Below are 12,770 nucleotides of genomic sequence, written 5' to 3'. Positions count from 1 at the left end.
CACTGGATTAGTGTAATGGATAGGGGAAGGGTTAAAACACTAAGTACAGTCGCGTGGCTTGCGCGCCGCCGTGTAATGGCGAGTTGCGCTTGAGCTGCAGGGTGATTGAGGGCCGTTGGAGGTTTTCACCCGCTTCCAAGTGCCCCTCTTCAGCGCAAAAGCTCTCCCGGTCGTCGGAATATGCCGGGAGCCGTTTGTGCGCATTTTCGTCGGATTCCGGCTGCGGCTGTGTGAGGTCTGACAGGCTGCACTGACGCTCGTTATCTTGACGGGCGGCCGCCATTTTACCTGCTTGTGACGGAGTTCGGCATTTCTCCTCAGCGAAGACGACATGGCTACATTCTTGCCAGTTCAGCGAGCTATCAGGTGCTATTGACTACATTTGGCTACTTTTTTGTTTTTTTATTCTCCATTATTTTTCCTCGCGCTGCTTGGCTGGTTATTTTGTGGCTATTTATGCTTACAGGGGTTTTGGATTGCCTTAGTGCAGCAGTTTGATGTCGGAGCTGCATTTCACCTACTTTATGTGTCTCTGCTTTGCCCTGCTGGTTTCTGGAAGGTGCTTTTATTAATTCCTGCGACTGCATGCCATATAAGTCCGCCTTTTAGCCTCTTTTGATTTGTTTGCTTTCAGTGCGCTCTCTTCTTTTCCTTCTGGTGGGGAATACACTCCCTTTGACCTTTTTGCCTGCCTCTATTATACCTCCAGTGGCTTTATATTTTTCTCTGTGGCTGTTGTTCCATGGCTGCAAATATGGGCCGTGCATCGACTACCAAAGATCCCAAAGATTCCGGTGCCTCTCTTAAAAGACTCAAATCATTGTCTCCTCCGCCTGAGTCTTCTCAAACTGACACCAATACCACTCTTGACGCAATTTTAACGAGACTCAATGAGGTTCACGATATTGGGCAGTCAACAAAGACTAACACTGACTTACTGCAAGTGGAGGTGTCTGCTATCAGGAATGACTTCAAGGCTCTCTCTATTCGTGTTTCGGCCACGGAGACACGTATTAGTGGTGCGGAGGATAATATGCAGAAGCAATCTAGGTCTCTTACCCACTTGGAGCGCTCATTGGCGGTATTGCGAAGAGATCTCACTGAGCAGGAAGATCGTAATCGCAGGTCTAATCTGCGCATTTTTGGTCTGCCGGAAGATGCTGAGAAAACATCCTCTTCTATGATTGATTTTTTATACCAATGGATTCCTTCTACTCTGCAAATATCTTTCCAGAGGGACTTTGAATTAGAAAGGGCACATCGTGTCCCCACCTTCCGTTCTAAATCTGCCACACAGCCAAGAGCGGTAATTTTTAAACCACTGCGTCATCAACACACGGAGCAAATTCTTGCCCACATGCGGAAGGTTAAAGCTGTTTCCTGGGAAGGTCATCGAATTTCAATCTCTCAGGACTTCGCCAGAGATACAGTGATAAGGAGGAAGGGCTTTCTTAATCTGCGGAAACGTCTCTCTGAGATGAACATTCCCTTTTATTTTTCTGGTCCGTCGAAATTTCGTATTACCTTCAAAGGTCGTTCCAGGATTTTCGATGAACCCGCAGATCTAGCTTCTTTCTTGGACAATCAGATGGAACTGCAGATGGAGCTTCAAATGGCTGCTTCGCTTGATCCTGGTGCTTCTGGCACTTGAAATATATACTTGTACCTCCTTTGCTCTCTCTTTTTTATTCATATCTATTGACTTAGTTGTCTCATAGGACCGGTATGGTGGTTTATGTCCCTCTGTGGTTGGTATATTTGTGCTGTCTGTTTTGTGGCTCTACCAATGGAGTTTTGATTTTTATTTCCTGTTGCTTGTTCTTCCTTCTCCTTTTATGGGGTAGATGTTTGTTATTTTGTTCATCTTGTTCATCTCTAAGTTCTGTCTGTCTTTCACTAGTTGGGACATGGACGCTTTCTCATGTCCTCCCTCTTCCTGCTCTTTTTTTCCTGTCTTGTTCGTGGGCCTGTCTGTCCGGCCTTGGTATGGCTCTTCTGATCCTGTTTTTGTCCCTTATTTTCTTCTTTTTACTGTAAGTTCTTCTCTCTCCTCTCTTATTTTGTTGTATATGACTTGCTTCTTACTTTTTCTATGTCTCTAGCTATGGTTCTTATTCCTTTATTGCTTACTCTATCCTTCTCCGTGTACTCTTTTATGCTTGTTCTTTCTTTATTTATCACACTTGTGTATTTTCTTTTCATGACTTTCTAAATTTGTCTGCATGTGTCCTCATCTCAGTTAGTACTACTTTTTCTGTTGTTCATACTCCACTGATAATATTTCACTCTTATTCCCTTGTCTCCCATGTTGGTATATCTCCGTCTTAATTCCTGGACATTGCCTTATGTGTAAAATGCTTCTTCTCTTTTATCTTAGATCTAATTTGCTTTCTCTACCCATAAACAGTTATTTAGTAATGTTTAGGCTGCTTCTTCTTAGTGTTTATCTATTTTCTAGAAGCATTAATTCCTTGCATTAGTTGTTCTATAGCTTCATGCATTACTTTGTTTAGTACTTAGTACTTATTTATTTTTTGCTTTTTCCTTAGGTCATGTTCTTTTTTATTATAGCACTTTCTTGTCTTTTTTGCTACGTAACCCTATACATTATTATTAGTTTCTAGACTTAATCGGTGGTTTGCTTTCACATGGTTCTGTTTAGAGTTAACCTGTTTTATGAGATTCCTTCTTTCTCTACTTAATAATACTAAGTTTTGTATAATATGATGTTTGCTGATGTATGGATTTCTACTAGCTTTTTGCCTATTTACTATGTTCTTATTTACAGTGTCCATTATCACTCATGATTCATTGTTTCTTACTTAGAGCACTTATTACCTGCTTTTTCTACAATATGCCTACTTTATTGTATTTATATTCTCTTTTTTCCTTCCTCTTTTGTAGCTTCTTTACCTATATTTACTCTATATTGCAATTACATGATAGTCGATTTCTATAATATGTCTTTCTTACTATTGATGCTTCGTCAAGATATTTTTCTGTCATTCATCTGTTTTCACGACATGATTTCTATTGGGGCTGATCATGCTCAATCTATTTCTCCTCATATCCTCTTCCTTGATCCCCTTTTCACGTTCCCCCTAGTATGAATTTGGTCTTTTTCAGACCTCCCTTCCTTGCTCCTCTTCCCCTTCTTCTTTCTTCTCTCTTGCTTTCTCTTTTTCACCTATCTTGTCCTCTTTTTTTCTCCTCTGTCTTCGCCTTTCTCTCTTCTTGGACTTCTCTATTGAACTTCCCCTTCTTAATGTTCTTGTTTCGTGTTTGGAGGATTGCATCTATTCTGTTTGTTTATATATTATTTTCTAGGTATTTTCTTTTTTATCTGCTACATAGACCATGCCTGGTTTGAATGTATTATCCCTTAATGTTAAGGGTTTAAATCACCCAGTAAAAAGGTCGAAAATGTTGGACTATTGCAAATCTCTTTCTTCAGATCTCGTACTCTTACAGGAAACAAAGGTTTCGGGTAGGGAGGCATTGTTCCTGAGAAAGGAGTGGGTATCAGATGTTGCTTGTTCGGATGCGTGTGGCAAAAGAAATGGGGTCATTACGTTGATTTCTAAAAAGTCTGGGTTGTCTATTGTCTCTTCTGAAAAGGACTCGGAGGGTCGTTGGCTATTATCTAAGCTTTCTGATGGTACTGTTGATCTATTTGTCATGAATATTTATGCGAGTTCCCATCAGTTCACCATCTAGACCGCCCTTCATCATCTGGGATCTCTTTGTAGTTTCAAAATACTGCGGAAACCTCTGCTGACCCGGAAAAGGATGATATAACCAGGTCAACGGGAATCCTAGTTCTTGAACCACAGAAGTGAAGAAGGTGTGTGTTGTGGGGAACAAATAACCCCACGAAATAGCTTCAGAGGGACGACCGGTGTACCGACGGAGAGCGCGGTGCACCCACTACCTGAGCTGGTGCCGGGTGAGGTGGGGCGTTTCCTTCCCTTCAATTCGAACGGGAAGACGAGTACACGTACACTTACCAGGTGACATGGTCTTTATTTGTATACAGCAGTAGCATTAACGGTCCTGATGAAGCCGCAGGGGTGTCATTTGCTCCAGTGACTGCAGAAACATGCCGACCTTACATCTTAAGCTTAGCGGTTATTTGTTACACTGCTAATTTGCACTGTTTTTATTGATTTAGGAGTGTTAGGGCATATATTAAAGTTGTTCTTTTTCCCTGATCACGACCTAATTTTAGAACTTTTTCTGAACTTTTTCTTATCCTTTTTCACTCACACCTTTTCTAAAGCACTGCTATTCAGTTCCTCACAACACACACCATCTTCACTTCTGTGGTTCAAGAACTAGGATTCCCATTGACCTGGTTATATCATCATTTTCCGGGTCAGCAGAGGTTTCCGCAGTATTTTGAAACTACAAAGAGATCCCAGATGATGAAGGGCGGTCTAGATGGTGAACTGATGGGAACTCGTTTCAAGTGGTAACTTTTCCCTGATATTTTCTTTAGTCTATTCGGGTACATATATGGTTAATTCAGACTCACTGCTAATTTTTGTTGGTGTCATGGAGAAACAGGCGTTTAGCAGTTAGGGTCTTTAAACTTTCCCTGGGACCCTCTTTTGTGTGTAGTTATGAATATTTATGCTCCTAATAAGGATGATCCGTTGTTTTGGAAATCAGTCACCAAAAAATTACATGACACTCCTCATTCTGGTAATCTTATTGTTGGTGGAGATTTTAATTTACCAATGGATCCCATCCTAGATAGGAATTCAGCCTTTCATTATCGCCCCCCGAAGTCACATAAACAAATGACTAATATGTGTTCTCTCCTCCATCTTCAGGATGTCTGGCGTCTTTTTAACCCCTCTGGTAGTGATTTTTCCTTTTTCTCCTCCCCTCATTCTACTTTCTCGCGTATTGACTACCTTTTGGTTCACTCCTCTCTTCTTCAATCTTCCTCCTCTCCTCTTATTCATCCTATTTTGATTTCCGATCATGCGGCGATTTCTTTCACGCTTGTGTCCTTTGCTCCCACGACAAGTTCTCGTTCATGGAGACTAAATACCGAAATTTTGTATGATGATTCCCAGGTTTCTGAGTTTTCTAAGGAGATTGAAACTTTTTTTCTTGAAAATGAAGGCTCAATTGCTTCCCCAGTGGTGCTCTGGGATTCCTTTAAATGTACTTTCCGCGGTCAGGTCATTAAATGTATGTCAAGGAGGAATGCTGCTATTAAAAAGGAACTAACAGATTTAGCTGGTGAGATTAAAAGCCAAGAATCTCTTTTTCGTTATTCTAAATATAAATCCTGTTTACAATCCATTAAACAATTAAAATATACATATAATACTATTGTTACCAGAAGAGCTCATATTGGATTTCAAGCTCAAAAATCGAAAGCGCTTTTATTAAAAAATCGAGCTGGCAAGATTCTTGCGGCTACATTAAAATTTCAGGAATCTTCTTGTAAATCTTCCCAGATTTCTTCTATTAACGACCACTTGGGTAATAAGAAGTTTCAGACTGAGGAGATTCATGAGGTATTTTGGAATTTTTATAATAAATTATATACTCCCTCTGATCAGCCTTCTTTTGAGCAATGTCAGGACTTTTTAAAAACGATTCCAATACAATCGGTATCAGTGGAGGAGAATTCCTTTTTGAATCGGTTAATTACTTCTGACGAAATTACTGCTGCAATTAAAGCTACTCGTTCTGGGAAGGCCCCAGGTCCTGATGGTTACCCTATTCTGTTTTATAAAACCTTTCTTCCTGTAATTGTTCCCAAACTCCAATCCGTCTTTGATGCTTTTGTTAAGGATGGCTCTGTCTCTGGTTCGGCCACTGATGCTACAATTGTAGTGATTCCGAAAGAGGGTAAAGATCATTCTGACTCCAAAAATTTCCGTCCTATATCTCTTCTTAACATGGAGGCTAAGATTTTTGCGAAAATCTTAGCTAAGCGCTTAGAATCCTTTATTCCTCATCTGATATATCCCTCTCAAACGGGTTTTGTAAGGGGTCGGCTGGCACGTGACAATATTCGAACATTCTGTCACATTCTCGGTTCAGCCAAACGGTCTCAGCTTCCAGCAGCGGCCTTGGCACTCGACGCTGAGAAGGCCTTTGATAAGGTTTCTTGGCCTTTCCTGCGTGCTATTTTATGTGCCCATAATCTTGGGGACTCCCTCATTCAGATGGTGATGTCTCTTTATTCTCGCCCTAGAGCTAACATAAGAGTTAATGGTGCTACATCATCCTTTTTTAACCTTCGCCAAGGTACTAGACAGGGCTGCCCTTTATCCCCTCTTTTATTTTTATTATCCATTGATCCTCTTCTCAGACTGATTGACCTCCACCCAGATATCAAAGGTTTTTCTTTTGGTTCTCACTGTCTAAAAACAGCTGCTTACGCAGATGATGTCCTTATTTTCTCTGATGACATTGCCCTGGCCATCCCTGCTATTTCTGACACGATCTCTCTTTTTTCTAAGGTTTCTGGATACACCTTGAATAGGGACAAGACTTAGATGTTCCCTTTGAATGCGTATTGTTTCTTTCACCATATGGGCTCTGCTGGTTTTAAGTGGCAATCTAAACAATTAAAATATTTGGGTATTTATTTTTGTTCTTCCATTTCTGCTACCGTCTCTTATAATGAATCTCAAACCATTCTTAAAGTGCGGCGTCTTTTGGAAACCTGGTCTCCGAAGCACATTTCTTGGTGGGGTAGCCTGCAAACGCTTAAGATGATGATTACCCCTATTATTCATTTTGTTTCCTCCATGCTTCCGGTTAAATTTTCTGCATCCTTCTTTCATGAACTCGATGTTCTTACTTCTAAATTCTTATGGAATGATAAACGGGCTAGGATTGCTTATAAATCCTTACGTCAACCTTGTGACATGGGAGGGTGTAATCTTCCTGACTGGGAGAAATACCAAGTTGCCTTTTTGGCGTCTCAAGGCGCTTTCTGGTTCTCTTCCCCTTCTGTTCAAGTTCCTTCCTGGTTGTTGATAGAACAAACTCTAGCCTCCCCTTTACCGACTGCTTCTTTTATGACTACGAACACCCTTTCTATCCCTTTTTCCCGTTCCATTATTATAGATACTATTGCTGCGGTCCGAAAGATTGATAAAAAGGTTGCGGTTCCATTGCATAAATCTAGATGGTCGTCTATTTGGCGGAATTCTAGTATCAAAATTGATATTGATCCTTCTTTGATGTCTTATTGGGCTAACAAAGGGATATCGCTTGTTAAACATCTTTATGATGCTGAGGATCAACCATTGCCTTTTTCTTCCTTAGCGACCCAATTCTCTTTAACTAACTTGGATTTTTATACCTTCCTTAAAATTAAAGTGGCACTTGCCAAGGTGCGCCTTCTTACTTCTTCCCCCACGATCACCCTTTTTCAACTTTGGATACGGTCTGGGCATGTAGCCTCCAAAATTTATAAATTCTTATCATCTTCTTTATTACCTATCCCAACTGTTGCTCAACGGAAATGGTTGCATCATTTTGATCATTATGTTACAAATCATATCTCTCCTAATACCTGGCAGTCTATTGGCAAGTTCTCTCTTCGTAATAAAATTGCCCCTTCACTAATGCAATCTAAATTTTTCTCTATGAATTTCCTTCACTGGACTCCTACTCGATTGCATTCGCTGAATCTTAAAGAGGATAACTTGTGTTGGAGTTGCGGTTTATTACCTGGTGAGTTTCAACATATGTTCTTTGGTTGCTGTCTTCTCCAACCCTTTTGGGATCTAATACACAAACATCCTATGCTTATGTTTGGTGTTCAGTTTCAACTTTCTTTTCCATTAATTCTTCTAGGTCCGTTAGCTTCCCCGGTCCCTCTCCCTTTGGATCCCATGGAATTGCAATTGTTAGACTTGTTGCTGACTGTTGCAGTGAAAGTCATTCTCATGGAATGGAAATCTTTTTCCTCAATCTCTTATCATACTTGGTGGGCTTGGGTTTCCTTTATACGGAGTGCCCATACTTCGGTTAATCATGCTCATCTTTCTCCTTCCATATCTGGGGGTGTTTGGTTTGCCTTAGATTCGTACATGGATTTAGCCTTGAAAGGGTTGGTTGCTCAATTTCCCTTTGACATGTCTGTTTAATGGTTTTTTTTTTTTTTGTGGATGGTTCTTTGGAAGTCCTTTTTCTCTTACTCTCATTTCTTTCTTCCTTTCTCTGTCTTTTTTCTTTCTTTGCTTCCCTGCTTCCTCTTGCTCTTTTTTCTCCTTTTTTCATCTTTCCCTATCCTCTCTTCCCCTTCCCTTCTTCCCCTCATTTTAATACCTGATAGTGTTACCTTTGATAGTTATGTCTGCTAAATATTAATTTTTTCTTCTTTAATTGACTTTGTATTTGACTTCAGTAGACCTAGTTACTAGCATTATTTCTCGTGCTAATTGATTTTGAGCCTCACATGTTGATTTGTCATTATCTGATTTCAATGGTATCACTATTGTTTGTACCTTATTTCCTTATGTGCTCTTTCAAAACAATAAATTCTTTTGAAATAAAAACAAACCCACTAAGTACAGTCTTAGAATTCATATTACAGTTTGTGATATGGTTACACTAAGCTAAAGAAATAGGTGTAAAGGTAAGGCATTGAGCTATGATTAGCATTAAGGTTGGAATTAGATTATGATTAATGTAATGTTATGTTAGGGTTAGGGATAACATTAGTGTTACCACATTGGTAAGTTAAAAAGTAACAGTAAGTTTAGCAGTAAAAGTACTAGTTATGAACCAGCTTTAGGATTAGAGTGGGTTTAGATACAATATAACATTTTTGAAATTGTGAACATTTGATTACGCGTTAATAATAGTATAAGTACATATACCATAAAATCGTGGTTCGTCTGATGACACCTAATACAAGTAATTGTCTCTGTTGAAAAGATACAATTGTATGTTGATTGATGTGTTTGGACTGGATTGACTTGTTGGATAGATGAGGACATTTATGAAGAGCCCCAAAGATGGGCTCCCCTTTCACAATGAATACAGAGTATTATTATGTAGCAGCTACAATCCAATCCTTGAGACAGTTGTTAGATATATGTGCGGCAAAAAAGTTGAAAATGTTACAAAATACCAGTATATATCAAAATGAAAATATCTCAGTATCTTTCGTGTACTTTCGGTAAATCCAAATATCCTTTTTCCTTTTGAGCAGTGTTGAAAAGTGGAATTTGGGTGGTGAATTGGGCTTTGGATGGTGAAAAAGATTCAATACTGGGCCCCGATGAAAAACGTAGATTCACTTAGAAGCCATACTTCTAAAAGCAGGGTTGAAGTCTTTTTAAAATAATAAGGTGGCAAGGGTAGAAGGAGGATAAACAAACAGAACTCATGATACAGAAAGGAAATGTCACAAGCAGACCGATATCTTTATTGATGCCAGGAGGTGGAATGCGTTTCCATACTTCATCTGAATATGTCCTAATTTGGGAGCATTCACTATTTCAGCCTGTATCAATTATGCCATCTGGACTAAAGAAAAAATGATGCGAGCAAAGCACATGGACAAAATAAAGTACAAACATGCATTGGGAATGCCAACATTTATCAAAGTTTTGGATGAGAATATTTAGCGAGGTCCCTGTAGTTCTGAAATTATTTAGATTGCACGTTGATATTCTGACCCTCACGGAGAGTGGCAATGAAGAGGGGGTCGAAATGTGCTGTGCCCGGCCATTCTCTTGGCATAGTCTTTCATCAGGAAATACAATAAGTTCGAAAAGGTGACGAGTTTGCAAAATGGTATCTAAATATGGTGGAAGTATTTATATTAGGGATTATTCAATCTAACATCTTGATATCAGTGTTTTTGTCACTTTTTCAAAAGCTTTTCTGTGATTCAGCATCTGCAACTTCTCAGCTGGGGGAAAAGCTACATTTTATCCGCACAATTTGAGGCAATATGCAAAAAGACATGTTTAACAGTATGTATGCATTCCAAGGAAATACAAGACAGCACAATGTAGAATGCTTTCAGCAACTCGTACTCATACCACGGATGGCTCCTGAAGGTCGGTGTTAGAAGGAGGATTGCTGGAGGAGTGCCCTTTCGTAAAAAAAAGGATGGCACCCACCGACCAAGTAATATAGAACAGTTTCACCACAGATGTAGCTGACACCCATCAATGATCTGCAAACTAAAGTCGATCATGCACACTCACGTCTAAATCATTTATCTACGGCAGCATCTATTGCATAGATAAATCTGCATATTGAGCCTAAAAGCTGTACTTCATGTAGAAACTTTTTGCAGGGTTCATGCTAAGCTTAATGCGCGCTTCCTACAGTGTGACCCAAACGGGCGGTTCCATACATCTTTGTCAAAATGTTCCTGCCATTTTAGGAAACACCACGTGCTAAGTCAAACCATTTTCCATCAATGACGCTTGTTCTACATGAAATGTTATAAACTAAGAGCAGCTAAAGAAATCCCATTACAATACTGTAAGAAGTTGCATTCACATAACTAATTCTGACATTCTGTGTTCTCTCATTACGAGTACAAATTCCACCAGCATTCTGCTTCTTTACTATTTAAAAGTGTTGTGAGTCATCGTGTGAAGTGTATTAATAAAGGGCAGCTGCATTTCAATTACAAACTCGGGACATTTCAGTCTCTTTCATGTTACGTGACATTCATGTTACTGCTATCGTATCGTGACTGGGGCCCGGCGAAGTGCGTGGGGGGGATTTGCCCCTGTACAGCAGGTGCTGCATGCAGGGCTTGTGTTATGCCTCTGAGTCTAAGAAATATATTGTGCACTTGATTTGAGTGTTACTGCTTTTGCTTTGATTTCAACCAAATAGTTCCGGGCACAGTCCCAAGTCATTTACAAAATGTCATCGAGTTTTACAAGCTTGAACTGTTCTTACCCAATGATGTCCTCGCAGGAACTGCGTCTTTGTTGATCCAGAAAGACACCCATGAAAGCACAACTGTCAGTATGCAAGGGATATATGTCTGGATAGTGAAGTACCCCATGCGTCGGCTTAGATCAAAGAAAATTGTCATAATAACATAATCCCCTGGAAAAAGAGAAATAAAACCGTCTTATAATGAGTTCTCTATAGAACAAGGCGTTCTAGTTAATATTTGTTTTAATTCCACTCCAAAGGATGCATTTGTTACATCTTCAAAAGTATTCTACATTTTGTTCAAATAAGGGAAATTATTTATTAACATGATGATTTCCGCTTTCCAAATGTATTAAAAAATTAATCGACACAATTGAAATATTTACTTATTTCCCATAAAATACAATCATTGACATATATTATCAAGTTAAAACAAATATATACATTCTAGAAATTCTACCAGAGCGGCAGCTCATGCTCACCAATTCATCATTTGCAATCACGACCGGGACAGCTGATCTTCCTGCTGCTCTGGAAGAAATTCTACCCAAACGGCAGTTTGTATTCTCCAACTTACCGTTGGAAATCGAGAGCTGCAGAAAAGAACGACTTAGGGACTTAGGGGCAAGATGGCGGCTGTGTGATTCTTGCGGGTAGCTGCTCTCCCACTCACGGCCGTAAGATGGTCTAACTAAACCAGAGAAACTCGGAATTTAACCCAGCGTGCTACGATAAGAGGAAAACTTCATCCCGCTATATAGCGGCTCACTCAGAGATTTACTACATCCTTCAAATAAAAAAAAGGAAACTTCGCTTACCTGGTGGGGGGCTTCTGCCTTCATTGATGTGGATTCAGCTTTCACCGGCTGCGTTGTCCTTGGCAACCCGGGCGCTGAGGGAGCTGAGAGCATCAGCGGTCTCTGTCAGGCGCGTGAAGAGGCTGGATACACGGCAGCAGAACACGGCGCAGAACCGTGCCAAATCATCGGACATCCTGGCAAGTATGCCTCCAAAGAGGAAGACGGCGAAGGACGCGGAGGGGCCCGGAGTAGTAAAACCTGTCTCTGCGACCCGCCGCACGGGAGAGAAGTAGTCCCTGGTATCCAGCACCAACCGTGATCGGGATCGGCAAGCAGGGCTGCACAAGGAAGGCGGCCAGGGGGAAAGAACAGCGCCGAGCGAAGCCAATGAGCAGAGGACAGAGAAAGGTACCCACAGCAAAGTTCCAACTGTTCCTGGGATGTTTGGAGGTAAGGGAAACAACAGCCTCCTAGCACAGGAATCCAGACTGCCCACTAGCAAGGGTAAAAGCGCTAGCAATATTACAAACGCTAATGTAAATGAAAAAAAACGCTCAAAGACACTAAGAAAAAGAAGGCAGCTGAAGACAAGCGGGATAAAGGGGACAGGGGGGCACAAAACATTACTGGTATGAGCACCTCTGTCAAGACAGCCAGCACAAGGGTTGAGGAAATCAACGGCTTTGCCAATGAACTTGCTAACATATTTACCAATGCCCATCCTAACACATCCCCCAAGGCGAATGGTGACCTGAAATTATTACTCTCTGAGGAATCTCTTGTGGAGCATGAGGGGCAACCTGAGGATCAGTTGGAGGCTGATGGAGACAAGCAATCGCACACACGGGCTAAGGCCCCATCTGACATACTCTCCCAGGATCAACCCGAATGCACTGGTACTCCAACTCCAGAGGTGGACAGGTTCATTTCAATGACGGATGAATCCGACATCTCAGAAGATAGCTGGAAAAGCAGCCCTGGGGAGCTCTCAACAGACAGTGGTAGCCCTACCCAGAAGCCCGACACGCCAAGGCGTATTTCCTTCCGCACCAAAAGGAAAGGTTTAGAAAA

The 12,770-nt window shown here is 40.8% G+C and overlaps 1 protein-coding gene across 1 annotated transcript in view; it reads right to left on the bottom strand.

Annotated features, from left to right (window-relative positions):
• Positions 1–12,770, bottom strand: part of GABRG1 (gamma-aminobutyric acid type A receptor subunit gamma1) — a 656,698-nt gene that overhangs the window by 128,084 nt on the left and 515,844 nt on the right. The window contains exon 6 of the mRNA XM_078678237.1: positions 10,918–11,070. Coding sequence (XP_078534363.1) covers positions 10,918–11,070 — 153 coding nt within the window. The remainder of the gene's footprint in view (positions 1–10,917; positions 11,071–12,770) is intronic.

This window comes from Lissotriton helveticus, chromosome 2_2, assembly GCF_964261635.1.
Source record: "Lissotriton helveticus chromosome 2_2, aLisHel1.1, whole genome shotgun sequence".
NCBI lineage: Eukaryota > Metazoa > Chordata > Amphibia > Caudata > Salamandridae > Lissotriton > Lissotriton helveticus.
Note: the sequence above shows the minus strand (reverse complement) of the source record. Positions and strands in the feature narration are given on the sequence as shown.